Genomic DNA, 18,669 nt, shown 5'->3' on the forward strand with positions numbered 1-18,669 from the left:
TCAACAGTGCCCACCAGTGGTTGAGTTTATACCTTGCAAACAGGCTGGCCATGTAGCGTTTCCCGGGTTTTCTTTACCTTTGTAACACCTAAATAGGGACCAGTTTCCCATAAAAGACTTCCTGGGAGGCATATCCTTATCAGATCATCCAAGGGTCACATTGCCATAAATAAACAAAACCAATCAACTTCAAGGGCATGTAAGACAATGAAGGAGGGGGTTAGGTTGCAAAATTAGGTTAGCTTTAGTTTGTTTTTGTTAAGTTACATCAACACAACACTTGGGAAATCTGCCTACGGGAATGCCTTCTGGGAGGTCTTTTGAGAGTAACTGGCCCCTATTCAGGCATTACAGACATGAAGAAAACCTGGAAAACTCCATGGCCAGCCCGTCCTGGCAAGGCGCAAATCCACACCAAACATCCAGTGTTCAGGGAATGGAATCGCTTGGCCACTGGCAGGTCATTAGCTTTACTTCTTGGACATCTCTTACAAAGTAAGTTTCATTTCACAGCTTTGTATATCTTTTGAATTGTTAAATAATGAAAGAAAATCAAAACAGATCTTTCTTGATGTCAGGAAACTTCTTTAATGTATAATTATTTGAAAGGTATATTAGTAATATTCACCTGCAACCTGATTTGCAAACTCACTTTAGTAGTTAGAAAGAAATTGAATATTTCATCACACATGATAAAAACAGAAAAAAACTAAGGAACAAAAAAATATCCAGATAATTTTACAATGCAAAAGTTATAGCATGAGCTTAAATACCAGTGAACCAACATCGACTTTCATATGAGAATAAATCCCATTCATTCATTCATGCTGGCTAATTAATTTTAATACGAGATGGCACCTAAAACCTCTCTCTAGTGCCAAATTCATTTGTGATTTATAATTATTTATTCCAAATTATAGCCCGATGATTTACGGCAGTTGTTGGTGTATTATTGCTTTGCATCGGGTTAGTAGGGTTGTTTATAGGCTAACATTATTGTGGATTAGTCCAACTATAACAGATATTTAATCTGCATATGTGCTTATTAGAGAGTCATATTTAGAATCCATTCTACTTTAGACTTATGCATAAATAATGGAAATATTACTTAAAATGCAGCAAACTATTTATCATTTTACATTGTTGTTCTAAAATTCTGTAAACAAATTTATAATTAAAAAATAAACTTTAAGTTATTATTATGAAGCTCCTTTCAAAAAGACATCTCCTTAATATAAGTCATGAATTCCAAATAATGAAAGTTTGAAATAAAATGTAAGATATTCCAACTTAACTAGCATATTATTTCAGAAAATAAATAGTGGAAAATGATTAGTGCTTTCTCTATGAAAAACTTATTAAAATAAATTATACTTTTAAATTTTTGAATGCAATTTTAACCTTCATTATTGTATGAAAACACATTATTAAAAAAATTTCCAAGAAACATAATAAATATTATGTTATTAAATTTATTTCATGAAACTAAAGAATGCTACATATGTTAATTTATATAATAAGGCAGTGTTTTATGTACAGATAAGAAATTAATATAATTTTTTATTTATTCACCAGGTGTTTGGATTTTATAGAAAACATCTTTCTGAAATGGTCTTTGCAAAGGATGAGCAAGCAATTTTGCCATACAATTATGTAGTTTGGTAGTATTGCGAGTTACTTCAAATATATAAGAAGTATATTTCTCATCTAAGTCACACAGGAATTCATATATTTCCTATAATTACATAGATAGATATTAATATTAACACCATCATTAAAAATTAAATTTGAAGGGAATAATTTACCTGACACTTATTGTTATTGGAAGGAGGACCATGTATATACAACACATCTAAAAAGAAATATGATGATTGTTGAAGTTTTCTGAATTCCTGTAATAAATTTAATAATTAAAAATAATCACTTTTATATATTTCTCATTTATATAAAAAAGAATTTCTATAGTACCTCCTGTCCATTTAAAAATTCTGGAACAACATTTGATTGACAATAAATCAATATAGTTCGTAACACAAATGGGGGAGGAAGAATTTCAGGCAAGGAAACAATAGGAAGGTCAACCTTTTCTGTACTAAAATATGTTTATATTAAATCAATTTCTTTGATATTCAGAAAATTCAAATTTAACAAGACAAATTAACTAATTCTACTTAACTACCATGGTTAATTTAGTTCATGTTTCAGCATAGGGTACATGTACCAGTTCTGGCCAGAAAACAAATTTAACTTAAAAATATAATCACAAATGAAACAAACTTTTATTGTTAACTGTTCACACAGTTAACAATAAAAGTTTGTTTCATTGGACAGATTTGAATATGTGGTGATTATATTTTTAAGTTAAATTTGTTTTCTGGCCAGAACTGGTACACTGGCCAAAACTGATACATCTACCCTACATACATTCTCTTTATAACTTAAATAAATATTTTACAGATAAAATAGTGATTTCAAACATTAAATCTGATGTATATTTCATAATAATAAGTAAATGGTTATCACATGATTTTAAATTTGTTCAATAAAACTATACTTTTTCTAATTAAAAATTTATTCCTCTTTATCTACAATCTAATACAAAAATAATCAAAATAATTTCACTCTAATAACTGGTTAAACTGATTTCAAATTTTGTTATATTTTAAAAAGGATTGACAAATGCACTTGTGAAAAGATAACTTAGTATTTTCTCTAGATTTTACCAAAGCTCTAACCTCAATCTTTAATATTAACACTCTTCTTATCTATCTTTTCATTCTTTAACCCTCTAAAAGCATTCTTTCCAATACTGTGTTCTACTGTTACCTTTTGCAATAATATTCTGCTTTTATTACTGTGAAGTTCTCCAGGAAAGCAAACTACAATTAGATTTTTGTAAATGGAGAATACAGTGGTATCTTGTATTTTGAAAGACTAACTTTGAATGCTAAATTTGACAAAAACTTGCCTCAGAGTTTGAATGTTTCAATGTTTAAACTGCACCAACAATAAAAAATGCACTTGAAGAGTAAACATGTGCCCAAGTTGTCTCTCACTTTTGTTTTTGCATTTTGCTCATACGTTCTCAGTGCTTTTTTCACTTTATTTTTGCTGTATTTGGTTATATATACAGTACTGTGCATTATTTGTCAATTTTTAACAATTTCTTTTTGAAATTTTTTTCATTGACAGTTTTTGAGCACCCCAATGTTTTGCATCCTTTAGTTCAAAATTTCCTGAATGGAACTTTTTAAACCATATTTGTGATGTTTGAAATTTAAGAGCATCTTTCCCACATAAATTCAAACTATTTACTGTTTGTACAACGTTATATCCTTTATGAAACTCAAAGCATAATATGCCTGATTTGCTTTTTATCTGAAGAGATTTCAACTCAATTTTATTCAAACAAAACGTGAACTAAGAAGTTTAAAATAAGCTTATAAACAAAGGAAGCAATCTTCATTAGCAATATTATGTTAAAACTTCACAACTGTTATAATTAAATCACACATCTAAAGCACATTAAAAATCCACAAAAACTTTGTTCAATCCAAAGTAACTACTAAGTATTAATTAACTGTGTTACATTCAAAAAGTGTATGGAAACAATGTAATCCTAGAAGATTGTAATATCAATGACTGAAATGAAAAAGGAACTTATTGCAAAGCATGAAAACAGTACGTGTGTGGAAGATCTGGTGGTCATGTTTAAGATGCCAAACTCAATGGTGTGCCATCAATAAATGAAATTTTCATTTTATTATACAGTATTTACATATTTATCATTTTCGTTTTAAATTATTATTAGGGAACTTAATTGTGTTATTTTTATCTTAAATTGTGTGTTTGCTGCTTTAAGTTTATCAAAATGGGTATTGTTTAGGATCTGGAAATGAATTATTTCATTTTCCATTATTTCTAACAGGAAACATTGGTTTGGACTTCAAACAATTTGCAGTTCAAATGTCCTCTTGGGATGAATTAAATTTGAAGTATGAAGCACCATTATTGTGTTGAATTCTTAAGCATTTTTGTAAGATAATTTATCATATCATCATCCTACCTTTAATTTAATAAAAAATTCATGTACAATTAAGAGTAATTAAGTAGAAATTTTCTCTTCTTATTTGCCAGATTTATATTAAGTTATATGTAATGAACAAATTCTTTTTCATATAAGCTGACAAAATAGTGTGTCATATAACTGTTTTTGTTATTTATAACTATAACAGCTTTTTGACTATAGTATGCTCTTATATCTTTATATACTCTTATCACCAAGTATTTCATGTAGGACCTAAAACCCTATAAAGTGTCAAAATAATAATACTTGGTTGAATAATTTTGATGTTTTTAAGATATAAGGTCATATAAGATGATTATTTTGAATATGACAAAAAAAAAAAAAAAAACATTAATTAATAAGGAAATAAATGGATTTATGCATTATTATGGTTGATCACAGGTTCATGCTTTACCAGCAGAGTTTTCCAGTTTCCTTCGCATGTCTAATATCTAAATAGGGACCAGTTTTCCAAGAAAATTCTTCTAGGAGACACCACTCCTTGGTAAATTGTCTATGAGGCATCCATGTGACTTATTTTATTAGTCCATATCAGTTAATAAATTATAATTAAATAAAAAATTATCACAACTCTCAAAAAAATTTATTATGAAAATTTATATCAAATCATCTTAATCTTTCAAACATAAGAGACTTTGGAAAAAGCATCTAAACATTTGAAATTTTAATTAAAAGTCATAAATTATTTCTATTCTGAAAAAACATACATTAACATTTAATATGTTGTAGGCAGTGTAATTATTGGCGTAATTGTTTATCTTTTTTCTCTTATTTATTATGAATTTATATATACTGTATATTATTTTAAGGAACCTTTTATCAACTGATGATCACTACTTTAAGAGAATAAGTTGAAATCATTTTGCAAAGGTTAAGGAGTTGCCTCCTGGTCTCATGTTTTCTCCATAAAAAAGGGAAAGGGAACAAATAATACTGTTGAGAATTACACTGTCTATAACATTAAATTCAAGATTATTCTCCATTTTCTTTGAAAATATATTAATATCAAAACAGAAGTCTTTATACCTCATCCTTAAAAAGTTAACTACATTGTAAAATATATTTTATCCATATAAAATTACATTTGTCATATTTTAAAAAATGAAATATATTTTTATATGAAGTCAAACAATTTGCTGAATTAGCAGGTTATTTTCAGTCTATGTTAATAATTAGTTACCAATTAATTTGACATGAGGTAGGTGGATATGTTGCCATTTCATATTAATTTTTAATAATAATAATTAATTATTAGAAATTTCTGGAAAGAAAACCTGACAATTAGCAGATTGTTTGGCAATCAATCAATTAAATCAGGTTTTGAGTTGATGTTATTTTTATATTATATATATGATAAGAAACACATTTACTTTACAATTTTACACTAAATGATCTTTAAAATACATTAAATTTTTAACTCTAATTTTACCCTATTCTGCATTTAAAAACAGATAAGAAAAACAATATTGTTGATAAATATCACATAAAAATTCAATATTTAACTTGAATAATATTTTGGAAAATTCAGAAGCTTAATAAACTTGAAAAAACTTTATCATAATAGGGTAGATGTACCAGTTTTGGCCAGAAAACAAATTTAACTTAAAAATATAATCACAACATATTCAAATCTGTCCAATGAAACAAACTTTTATTGTTAACTGTTCACACAGTTAACAATAAAAGTTTGTTTCATTTGTGATTATATTTTTAAGTTAAATTTGTTTTCTGGCCAGAACTGGTACTACACTGGCCAAAACTGGTACATCTACCCTACTATATAAAAAATTGAATTTTTCAATAATTCAAAAATATAACCTATACTTACATTGCTTCAAATAATGAAGAAAAATCTGACTTTTTGGTTAAATAAAATAATAAATCCTTACATAATTTTAAAGATACAAAATTAAATTTTTCAAAGGATACCACATGTGTCACACTGTTTAGTTTCCGTCACATCTTCTAAAACATTACAAATTTCTTTGGGATCGTTGGTAAAGTTTCGAAGCTAAAAAACAAATATAAATATAAAAATAGATAAAAACACTACAGATAAAACAAAACAACCAACAATTTTTAACAATATATATTGTTACTTCAATTGTAGCAGCACACTCCTGTATAAATCAGTGGCTCCACGGTCACTGAACATCCAAGAGGTATGCAGATAGAATATACTAATGCCGTAGTATGTAAATACACAAATCTAAATTACATAAAATACATTATTTACTTTAATAGCTAAAAGTCATTTGATTTTCTCAAATATATTGGATTTCAGCACACACGTATTCAAAAACAATTTTTAAAAATTACAAAAATATAATATATAATAATTAATGAAATATTTGCTTCACATTTGAATACTTCAATAATAAATTTTCACTGCTGATAATTCTGAACATTTAAAAACATTCAGGTTCTTTATGTAAGACTGTCTAAAAATTTATTTATTTATATCATCATCAATTAGCATATCTGAAAAATACATAGGGTAGGAATAAACACTTGTTGGACTTCAGAAAATCTTTACACATGTTTCATCACAAACCGATTTTATTGTAACAAAAAGATGTCCTAAACATTTAAGAGTGCCTCAGTTATGTACTGTATTGAAAATAGTATCCACAAAGTGTCCACCATGATTATCCAAACACTCTTCTATTCTGGTTGGAAGGGAACTCCATCATTAGGCAGAGAATGTTCTATAGAATGTCATGAATCATGCATTGAATCATCTTCCAGTCACTTAATATACAATAGTGTTTCTTGAGGGTGCGTGTTGTGTGTTAAAATGGCACTGAAATGTTCACCATGTAGCTGTTACAGAGTAGGTTTTATCAATGCTGCTACTGTAGCAACATGATCCTGTACAGATCATTGTGATCAGGAACCCAAAAACATTATTAAAAAATCCAGCAACGAGTTGCATAATTTTCCTGGTTATTATGAGATTTTATTTAGAAAATAACTTTTATATTATTAATTATAATACAAAAAATAAAATTGTGTGTGGCATCATCTGTTATGAGATTTTGTTATGAAAACTTTCTATATTTTTTATTATTATTGAATGGCAAAAAGCTTAATTTTGAGATAGTGATCAGTTTCATAAAATATTGTAAATGCTAATAACATATAACATCTTCATTAAGTCCAACCCCACTCAAGATATGATGCATGACCCCCCTCTACCTACCCACCTCTTGATCTTTCACCACCAAAATTTACTAGCATGAATGCCCCTTATACACAAGCCACCATGCCAAATTTCATTTCTTAACCTTCACTCCATCCTGAAATATTAAATGAAATAGATGCCAACATACAGACACACAATTTTTTTTGTCATTTTTCTGACTTTTTTGGGTTTAGGTGGTCTCAAAACATGGAGATTTGCAAAAAAAACTTGACTTGTAGGATCAAATTTGACACAATTCCAATACTTTCCCTTGTTATGTATACATAACAGCTGGGAAAGTAAAATGGTGGGCCATGACTTCATTTTTGAAGTCATGGACCATGAGATTATAAGTGAGCACAATAAAGCAATATCACAAATTGCACAACTTTGCTAGCACATATATTGGCTTATAGAATTGAGTTCATTCTCAACATTTGATAGGCCAATTTTGATAAAATGCTGCCATTTTCCATTAATTTCAATGAGAAATACAAAAATGTAATCATGGCCTATTTAAATGTAATAAATAGGGGTCCATGACTCCATTTTCAACATACATTGGAGTCAAAGAGTTTCCTGTAACATTTGTGTTTCCTGACACAATTGAGTACATCTAACAGAATTTAGGGGAGAAAATAAAAAACAGCATTTGCCATGTGTGTGCATAATGGAAAACAGATAAAAAAACAAACAAAACAGAAGAATGAAGCAATTGCCATTGATTGCTTTGTTTTTGGATCACCTCTCCTTGTTGGCAAGTGTAAGGATTGTATCTCTCTTGGCCAGCAGCTACGAGGGTTGCATCTCCTATGGCCAGCAGGTACAAGCAGGGCTGTGAAAAGGCAGGGACAGAGAGGACATGTGTCAAGGTGCCAAAATGAAGGGGTGCCACAATTCTAAAACTGTTACATGAGTGAACTAATAAATTCATAGAAAACACTGTTATTCACAAGTATAAAAAATTAATTAATTAAAAGTGATTTTATAATTTTTAACTTTGTAATAGACTAATAAAAGGCTTATCCAAAAGGAATCATATTTAAGTTTGCTCTGGTGCCAAATGCTCTAACCACATATATAGGTACTGTACAAGGTAGTCTCTTTTGTGGCGGCTAGTGCAAAGTTCACCTGTCTGCATCTATCAGATACAAAAATAACCTTTTCTTGGCGGCAAATGCAAAGTTTGCCTGTCTGTGACCATTGTGTAAAAGGACTGTCTCTTCTGTACCTAACAATTGCAAGGATCACTTCTTTCTTTCCCACTCTGCCTCAATTCTATCACGATATGACAAAGTTGCACAATGCCCTTGTTTTAATTAAATTCAATATTTTATTATACTTCATTTGCACAATAAGCAAAAGCTCTGCATTTGAGTCCTGTTCTATATTGATCTTTTTTCCCAAAAGATACTGAATTAACCAATTTTACAATCATTAAATTTAATACAAGATGTCAACTTAATTGCCTAGCTTTAATGTAAATTACTTTATATATTTAATTAGCCAAATTATGGCCCAATGAATCTGGAGTTATCATTTTACAAATTGAGTTGTTATGAATTTTGGCAAAACACATTTTATTTTGAAAACATATTAAATTTTAATCAATCAATTCAGTTCATTACCAAACCTCTAATTTTTTTTAAAAACTTTTAAATTCTGCTTTATCAGAGAATAGATTTACTAATACATATTTTTAAATTTCTCTAGTATTTTGTAGGAACTTTCATTTGCTTGCTGAACATAAGAAAATTTGAACATTGGGATTAAATAAAATTTTTAAAAGATTTTGAATTCTTTAGACAATCTTAATATAAAAATAAAAATACTACATACACAAGGTGATACGAAGATGGATGAAAAGGCAATAAAAACAAGTTTTAAATAATTTGCAATAAAAACTACACAGAAGATTTCACAATATACTCACTCTTTATTCGTACTGTCTTTTCATATTAATATTAATTTGAGAATATTGTTTGCAAATATCAAAATTATCATATATAAGAAATGATCAATTAGATATGCTTTAAGAACTTCATCTAAAAAGTCAACATTATTGAAAGAGTTTTATCTTAGGCAAGTTCATTTTTCCCGTAAATATTACAGAAAATGGCACGGACAGTCATTTAAATTACAGATTTGAAGTGTTTAAAATGTTTCTCTATCTTCAGATAATAATTTATCAACACAATCAGACATTGTAAATGGAAATAAAATCTAATGTAATTTTTCAGCATTTTTCAAGAAAATATGTTCCTTGCTAGTATATTTGTATTTGCAAGTTAGCTCTGTTTTCATCTATATATGAAAGTATCTCAAGAGTTGATGTCATCATCAAAAATCTACTCATGCAATGTAATTCAATAAAATTTACATAGTGTAAATTGTATTGGGTTAAATAATCATTGTTTCTTTATAGCTAGCACACATTTTTGTATTCAGAAATATGTTTTGCTTGATGTATTTTTTTTCCATAGGCCTAGCAGAAGAAAGTACATATAAAACAGGTTTCTCATACTTGGAGCATGTATAGCTTTTGTGAATCATGAAGATGATATAATTCATAACTATACTGTGTTAAGATTGAAAAATTTGCAAAAGTGTCAATGAACATGTTATTACACATGAATCATGTGCAGACATGTACTATATATATATAGTACAGTACATGTCTGAAAACTAATTATTACTGTGTACGCACATCATTGTGAATATTGAGAGTAATGTTCAAAATAACACCAGTCGAATTGACAAAACACAATGTTTATATTAACGAGACAAACATACAAAATAAATACAAAATAACATTTACAACTGAGTATCCACAAAACACTAATCTAAGTTACAACCAACTATATTCCGTACAAGTTCGTCGGAAGGACACCTTATGACCTTTGTTAACAGACTTAGTACTCTTGGCACCTCTGCGTCAAGAAAAGTTCGTGGTAGTCCAATGGGAGTTCACTTACACCTGGTTTCCGCAAGTCCCAAAGAGAGAGATAGTTAGAACTTCGATAGAACCGATTCCATGTTCCCGCCGAAAACTACTTCTTATATAGTAGTCGGCGTTTGAATTCTCCACCAATCAACTTCGATGTTTCCGTAACGTCCGGCCAACGGCCATTCTCCGACAGCCAATCGTCCGTCGATCGTCGATTCAAACCACAACGGTTTTTCCAACGGATCTTTTCTGACGGTTCTTCTGTAACGACTAAGATCACGAAAGTTCCCATTGGGTTACAAACAGAGCGGGAATCGCTTGCCTGGGCGATTCCATACACTACATTGAGTTTGTGTAATAACTTGTTCATTGACACTTTTGCAAAGTTTTCAATCTTAACACAGTATAGTTATGCATTATATCATCTTCAAACTGCTTAATAAACTGAGCATGCAAAAACAAATTGGAAGCATACAGCAGTGTGAACCAATAGAAAATGTACAGAATACATGAAATTTAAGTATTGCAACGACAGGAAGGACCAAACTTTGACACAATAGGAGTCATAAATCACCTATCAGAAATAAATGTGCCAAATCCTCTTTTGGAATGATATTTTATATTATATATCTTATACATTTAAAATACTATAGTTATCACTCTTCTATAGTAAGGAATTTTATATAAAATAATTAAAAAAAATGATTCTTTGTTTTTAAGTTTTAATATACTTTTTTTTTCTAATTTTGTGCCAGTAATTTAATAACTGGCACCAAACTAATTTTGTGGTATCGATGCCACAAAATTAGTAATTTTTGATGTGCCAGTCACTGATGTCGATCATGGTTCCAGTTAGCAATGGTGCAGTCAATTATGTTTTTTGCACTTAAACATTATTTTTTTGAATTTGAATTAATTAGTCATACAACATCACTTTCATTGTGAAGGTCACATGTCATGTCAGTTATATAATACATTTAAAGTGAATAAACTAAACCAGAATAGATTTTGACAATTTTGACAAGCCAAAACAATTTTTCCCAATTAGAGGAAATTGAATAGTAATGTAGTGGAAAACAGAGATCATCAACTGAGAGCAATGATTCATTGTTATATCAAGTGTGAAATAAGAAATGTTATCACATTTTATCCATAACTGAGTAATGATGAGATTACATAGCCATTCACATCAAGTGATACTCCATCCTTGACAAAGAGTCAAAACCTAAGGCCTGCCAGCAGAGTGTGATTCCATACACTGATATACCAGGTATTAAATCTCTTCGTTTGAAATATTCCATGTGCGATTCAAAGCCTAAAAAGTTATATGCACTATTTGTGTCTAAAAAATTTTTTGATAGTATAACTTTTCAGACAAATCTGTATGCTGAACAAGTAGTTCAGAATACAATGTTGAAAAGACAATCTTGCTTATGTGACTGGAAACCGACAAATTAAAATAAGATGAAATCATTTTTTGGCATGATTTTATATATGGGTCTAGTGAAGTTACTAAGGTGAGCAACTATTTGTTGACAGACGTAATGTTCAGTCAACAATTTGCTAAGATTAAGATGAGTCTGAATAGATTCAAAAATGTTACAAATGCTTCATTTTACAAATAACAAAGAGGATGATAAAAATGATCGCCTAAATAAAATAAGAAAATTAGTAAATATGGTATATGCAAATTTTGAACTGTATTATATTCCTATATTCCCAATGAATCTATCTATATTGATGAGAGTATGATGCCATTTTGAGGATGAATAATATTCAGACAATACAAGAAACAGAAATGGCACAAATATGGCATAAAGGTTTTCAAATTGTTGTATTCCTGACTATACATAAAATCCCCATTAATTCAAACTTGGATAGTTCGAAATTCTGTTAGTTCATAACTGTACTATTTGTTCTGGCTGGAGATATAGAGATTTACATGTTAAGGAATTCAGTTAGTTTGAAATTTGAAGTGAAAATTATGTCTAAACTGTGATATGCATATGTTAACTTGTTCATTTAGATTGAAGTGCCTCTATATGAGAGAACAATAGACCAAGAACAACTCTAATCTGGTCAATATGGCTTTGCTTTTACAGTAACACATTTTTGGGCGACACATTATCCGTAAACTACCCAATATTTTATTTATTACTAATGAATAGAGTTAATATTTCTGTAAGTTATTCATTTTGTATTTTTGTAACTAAGGAATATTAGGGGATTGTCCTTGAAAATGGATATGTAACTTCAAAAAATTGTAAATTTATGACAGAATTAATCAAAATTAGGTAAGAATTTAAAAATATATTGATTAATTATAATTATTTTAATTCTAATAACATTACAATATCAAAACACTAACAAGCATTCAAGAAGTCACTTTGTTAATGCATTTAAATGTTTCTGAGATCGTTAACATCTTATCTTCAGATCTATATATAAAGTAAGCTTGAAGGACGTCAATATATAATCAGATATATATCAAACATAAAATAAATTTTAAAAAAAATTTTCTAATAAGACTAAAATAGCCCATGTTTTATACCTTATTTAATTAAAATGTATTATAAATATTAGTGTCACTAGAATGTCTTTTAAACTTATTTTTTTATTTAATTTGTATCTTACAATATGTATATGTTCTTCACAGCTGCTTTGTCAATGGATCTGTAGATGAGCATGAACCAACTCAAAAACATTTGATCATATTAATAAAGTGATTCCTTGAATGTTTATTAGTGTTTTGGTCTTATGTAGTTGTTTCATATTAAAGAGTACAACCTAATAATTATTAAATACATCTATCAACAATATAAATATGTAATTACTACATTCACTATTGGAATGCTGAATATATACAGATTATACTTTCACAATTTACCATATCTACATATATTTTATATCTATATGATAATTGATATATGTTAGTAAAATTTCAAATGTCATTCATCATTTTATTTTTATAAAATATTCTAAAGATAAATGCATAATAATTAGTTAAATTTTCTATTTACCCATAAAGCTGATTCATGAAGTACAACCAAAGCAAACTGATGTCTTCTATCAATTCTATGCTTGCTATAAACAAAAATCTCAACCACTCTTTTTATCATATATAAAGGTGAATATCTTGACCTAAAGATGAAATGGAACAAGCAGTTCATCTTGGAAATTTCTTACAATTATTATTTACTATAAAGCTTTTATAAACTTACCCATCTCCAAGCTTAAAAGGCAAAGATTCCATATCTGATGATAAATCAATACATATTACCTTTAAAATAAATTAAATTACATTTATAAATTTAATAAGAATTTAAAATCCAGAATTAACAAAAATTTATTCTTGAATATTAATTAAATAATATTTTAGATAAATATGAAGAACATAATTGAATTTCTTTTCCTTTTACAACTAATTTTACAATTAAAGATATTTTTGTAATACATTTTTAATTTGCTTATAATTTTACATATTAATTGATTAAAATATATAGTGAAATAAAATTCAGATATTATAGTCCAGTATCAACTGCTTTTTTAATAATCTATCAAATTCATATTTCATAAAAACACTTCTTCACAATAAATTCGTATTTCCATATATAATCTACATTCAACAATTTGGTAATTTAAACAAGTTGTTCGGATCAACAAATTGCTAAAAAATGATGTTGCACCAAGAGACCTGAAAACTTTTTGAGTAGAATTAAGTTTACCATATCAGTTTATTTTCTCTCTCTTTTTTGTGAAAAATAAATTTGTATAGAAACCAACTTTAAATTACTGGAAATTAGACTTAATATGAAAATTATCACCTTTAATTGTCCAGCACAAATGTTTTAACAAAAATAAAAACGTTTTCGATCGTTTTCAACGGTCATCTTCAGTTACAACTCAAATTATTCATTTATTCTGTATATTAGGCATCATGCGCGATATATTTATAGTTGCGCATGCGCATTTATATTATTTTCGTATTTAATTCTATTTTATCGTTCTTTTTTTAATTTGAGTTGTAACTGAAGATGACCGTTGAAAACGATCGAAAACGTTTTTATTTTTGTTAAAACATTTGTGCTGGACAATTAAAGGTGATAATTTTCATAATAAATTTGTAGTTATTAGTCATTTCAGACTTTAATAGACAAAAGGAATTTCCAGCTTTTTGTTTATTTTTTAAATTCTATATAATTTTATTTATTTTTATTAATACAATTAAACAAAACAAGGACTGTAACGATAGAAATCAGTAAAATTCAAAAAGTAATAACTTTTTTATTTGTAATGTAATCAGAAATATTTTACTTTTAGTTAAAAGTTTTCTTTTAAAATACATTTAATACTAAGTTTTAATTATAACATTTAAGTTTTGCTCCATTCCTTTCAAAGTTCCTTTCAAATGTTGTTCTAAAGATTTTTGACAAATTTCCTTCAATCATTATGACTGCTCTTTTCCATTTCAGAGAAAATATCTTTAATGTCTTTTGCTGTTTGTTCTGTAATATTTTAGTTTATTTTTACAAGAGCCCAAAATCTTTCTATTGGTTGGCATTGTGGTATGTTTGGTTTCACATCTGTAGGTAAAAAATCAACTCCATGCTGTTCCAGCCAACTTACTTTAGATTCTGCATAGTGTAATGCTGCAAAATCCAACCAAAACAAAATATAGCCACCACAATTTCTTAAAAAAGAAAGAAGACATTTTTTTAAACATTCGTTGATATAAATTTTGGCACTAATTTGTTACAAATGACAAACTTTTCAATTCAAACTGGCAAATTGCTTGCTGTATCATGTTTTGAGCCAAACTTTTTGACAACAATTAATGTTTGAGATTCTGGAAGAACTTCTTCAAATGCTATATAACAGCACAAGCCTGGAAGAGTTGAGAAGTCAGACTTCATATATGTTTCATTGTCTAAAACCAAGCAAGCATTCTTCTTGCACCAGTTAAAGAATACAATTTTCAAGCTCTAGTTTTAATGACCTTCTTTTGTTTTTTAGTCACTTCACGTATTTTTTGTTTTTTATATGATCTCACACTTGCATACTGTTCAGCCTTTTGAACCATTGATTAGTTTCACATTTTTTTGCAACATTTCTCATTGACATACTGCGATTTTTGGAAATAACTACAATTATCTTCTGCTCAAGTTGTGAGCTGCAAGCACCAAATTTTCCACCCGAAGCTGGATTTTGAGAAATGGACAATGTCTTACAATACTAATTTAACATTCCATTCACCATACTTCAGGAAATTGGTAGCTCTTTTGTTATGAAATGTCTTGGTTTTTCTGGATTTTCCAGCCATTTGTCTACAATTGTTTTTTGACAGTCAATTTCATTCATTGTTTAAAGCAACAGCATAGTTCTTTAATAAAAACTGATAACAGAATTCTTTTTCTAATTATTTGAAATTGTTGCTATGGCAACGAACAGAATTATGAATAATAAAAAAAAAGTTAACATTTTTTTAATTTTATGGATTTCTATCATTATAGTCCTTACTATCTTCAACATTGACAGAATCTGTATTTTTGTCTTTAGCACATATTATAAGTTTGCATCCATTTACAGCAAAATATTTCTTGAATACAACTTGCAAAATATAAATTTCTAAATTGTATTATATATATAACACAATTATATTATTAATTATTGAGAATATATATGGAACCCCAAAATAGAGCAAACCTTGGGGTACAAACTCACGTATCGACAACAATGACCACTTTGGAGCTACAACTGGCTAATATCCCAGTTTGCCATAACAAGAAATGCAAAAAAATTTGGGGATTTTTTCTGTATATATGGATGTTGAAGTATAGATATATGTGTGGAGGGGAGACGATTTTGTTAGCTTTGAAGCTTAATATGTCTTTCATTGAAAATTTCTGAAATTTTACAGGCAGTTTTTTGTATTGTAAATTATTATTATTAAATTTTAGTGGTTAAAGGTCAACGGAGTGGGGATATAGAGGGAGTCATATTATATCTCAAGTAGTGCTGGACTTAACCCTTGGTTACTACTCATGGGTCTACATGATCCTGTGAACTTTGGAAACAAAATTTTGCACAATAACTCTTAGACAGCTCCGCTTTCCCGCCTGTGTATTTTCAGTATTGTGCTCTCGCTTGTGCATGGTGGGTGTGTCCAGCTGCTCTGTACATATTTTGCACCATAACAGTAGTGACAGGGTCACATGGACCCTTGAATAGCAACGACGTCATTAAGTGAAGACTATTGGATTTATTTTAAATCGTTTTCTCTAGTATAAAATATATATTATTTTAAGAGGTTTTTATACACCATTATAGCATAGGTTTTTGCCGTATTTTTGTTTGTTTTTTTCCATTTTGGGTTGTGTTTGCTGCAGGTATGGGTAGTAGAAATATGCTTACGAATGAAGAGATTGGGAATGCTTTACTTGATGATGATGATTTTGAAGAGGAGGATATTTCTGCAAATTCAGATGCTTCTACCTCTGCTATGTCTTCTTTGCCTTTTACTGCTGATAACAGAGAAAACAGAGAGAATCGTCTTTGTTTGGCTTCACAGCTAAAATAACAATGACATCATATGTTCCTATAAAATCCAAAGCTGTGGTTCTCATTTCTAGCATGCGTCACAATAGCAAGATAGTTCCTGATGAACGCAATAAGACAGAGATGATCACATTTTACAATGAGAAAAAAGTCAGGGTTGACGCCTTGGACCAAAAGTGTGCCAACTTCTCAGTTGCCAGGCCACTCGACTGTGGCCGATGGTGTTATTTTACACAATGGTTAATATTGCAGGCGTAAATAGTAAAATTATATATGATGCAGTCACTGTAAAGTCAGTAAATCAACCTAACTACTTTTGCAAGCTTGGCATAGAGTTATGCCTACCATAGGGTCGACAGCAAATTTACAATGAAAAGATACCCCAGCGATTGCATATGATGACATCAAGGGCGTTCAAACTGCCGCTGCCTGAAAGATCTGTTCCAGCTGTCTCTAATGTTGCATCTAAAAGAAAGCATCACAGCATTTGCCCCTATAAAAAAGATCAAAAAACAGTGTATTTTTCCTCTTGTAAAATTCCAATTTGCAACACTTGCTCAATAATTGTATGTCCAAACTATTTAGATAACAAGTAATTGTGTGTCATTTCATTACTGAATATATCTTTTTTCATAAATAATGTGTTTTATTTCCATATTACTATTTGTAAACAAAATAAACATTGTTTCTTTGGGAGGGTCAGACAGACCCTTGAATAGTCAATGTGTAAAATTTATTTTGAGTAGTAACCAAGGGTTAATAATGAGTAAAATCTTCATTAACATTTGTTTATATATATATATATATATATATATATATATAAACTCATTTCTACTCAAAATTATGCTTTTTCCCCATTTTATAATAGTTATATAAAAAGTTTTTAAATTATAACAGATGGCACCCCAAGCATTTTTAAATGTTGCCAGGAAAGTTACGCAACGCGTTGCTGGATTTTTAATTTATACGTTAAATGCCATTATTAAAGTAATTTTGTTTGACATCCGAAAATGTAAACGAATTTACCAGGAAGAAACTTGATAACGCTTTACATTTAAAACCATAAATAAATATTGAGAATGTATATTACTAGAACGATGGTTTTATCATAAAAACTTACAATTTTTTCAGGACAGTTTACTTTAGGAACCTTCTTATCTAATTCTGCTTCATCTTTATTACGGATAAACGAGCGTTTTTTAGAATCATAAACGAGCTTTTCTGTTTTTTCAGGTGTGGTGACATGACTTTCAGTCAAATCTTCATTGGAGCTAACAATTCCCGACTTTTCATCCAAACTACCTTCTTCTTCTTCCTCCTCTTCTTCATCATTCTCGATTTCTTCTAGTCCTCGAGGTTCCTCCGTAACATCTAAAACAGTAGTGCTGACTAACTCCGACGGATAGACAGACTTACATTTATTTTCTGTTTCGGTTGTTTCGATATTAACTCCATCACCAGTCGATGCTTCTGCCATGTTTCGATACTTAAAGCGCCATCTCGTTTTAATTCGTATTTTAATAGATTGAATAATTTTTTACATTTAAAATTTTTAGTTAATATAATTACGTGCATATCTCTTTAAATTTTACGTATAATATTAATTTATTAAACTGAAATGACAGTTTAATTTTCAAAAATTATATAACGCATCTGTACATTGTATTAGGGTTTCTTATTTCCCACCTTCAAAATAACAACATTAATAATGCTGTGTAAAATATGTATGAAAAATTACTTTTGAATTACGTAGAAATTTTCACAAACAAAAAAAATTTATTACAGTTTGTTGGAAACCGCTTATAACAAAAATTTGAATTGAGTTGAAAATTTAAAGAAAAAAGCGAGGTTGAGGCCAAAGTTTTAAACGCGAAAACGTGTACGTCGGACGTTCAG

General features: G+C 29.0%; 1 protein-coding gene across 1 annotated transcript; it reads right to left on the reverse strand.

Moving 5' to 3' along the window:
• Positions 1-1,452: 1,452 nt before the first annotated feature.
• LOC136972793 (BRISC and BRCA1-A complex member 1-like) lies at positions 1,453-18,261 on the reverse strand. The gene is made up of 8 exons (XM_067267441.1): positions 17,894-18,261; positions 13,440-13,498; positions 13,239-13,359; positions 6,017-6,098; positions 5,916-5,940; positions 1,969-2,092; positions 1,806-1,892; positions 1,453-1,735 (listed from the first exon to the last, which is right to left on the reverse strand). The coding sequence occupies exons 1-8, from the start codon at positions 18,248-18,250 to the stop codon at positions 1,565-1,567; spliced, it is 1,026 nt and encodes a 341-aa protein (XP_067123542.1). The 5' UTR covers positions 18,251-18,261; the 3' UTR covers positions 1,453-1,564.
• Positions 18,262-18,669: the final 408 nt, after the last annotated feature.

The sequence above is a fragment of the Centruroides vittatus genome, unplaced genomic scaffold (genome assembly GCF_030686945.1).
Source record: "Centruroides vittatus isolate TY-2023 unplaced genomic scaffold, ASM3068694v2 contig_1059, whole genome shotgun sequence".
In the NCBI taxonomy this organism is placed as follows: domain Eukaryota; kingdom Metazoa; phylum Arthropoda; class Arachnida; order Scorpiones; family Buthidae; genus Centruroides; species Centruroides vittatus.

Excerpts from the sequence above, each read along its gene's own strand:
- LOC136972793 (XM_067267441.1), bottom strand. The coding sequence starts at position 18,250 with ATGGCAGAAGCATCGACTGGTGATGGAGTTAATATCGAAACAACCGAA. Across the intron at positions 13,360-13,439 it reads CCTTTTAAGCTTGGAGATGG|GTCAAGATATTCACCTTTAT; the intron begins GTAAGTTTATAA and ends TTTCATCTTTAG. Across the intron at positions 6,099-13,238 it reads TTCATGAATCAGCTTTATGG|CTTCGAAACTTTACCAACGA; the intron begins GTAAATAGAAAA and ends TTTGTTTTTTAG.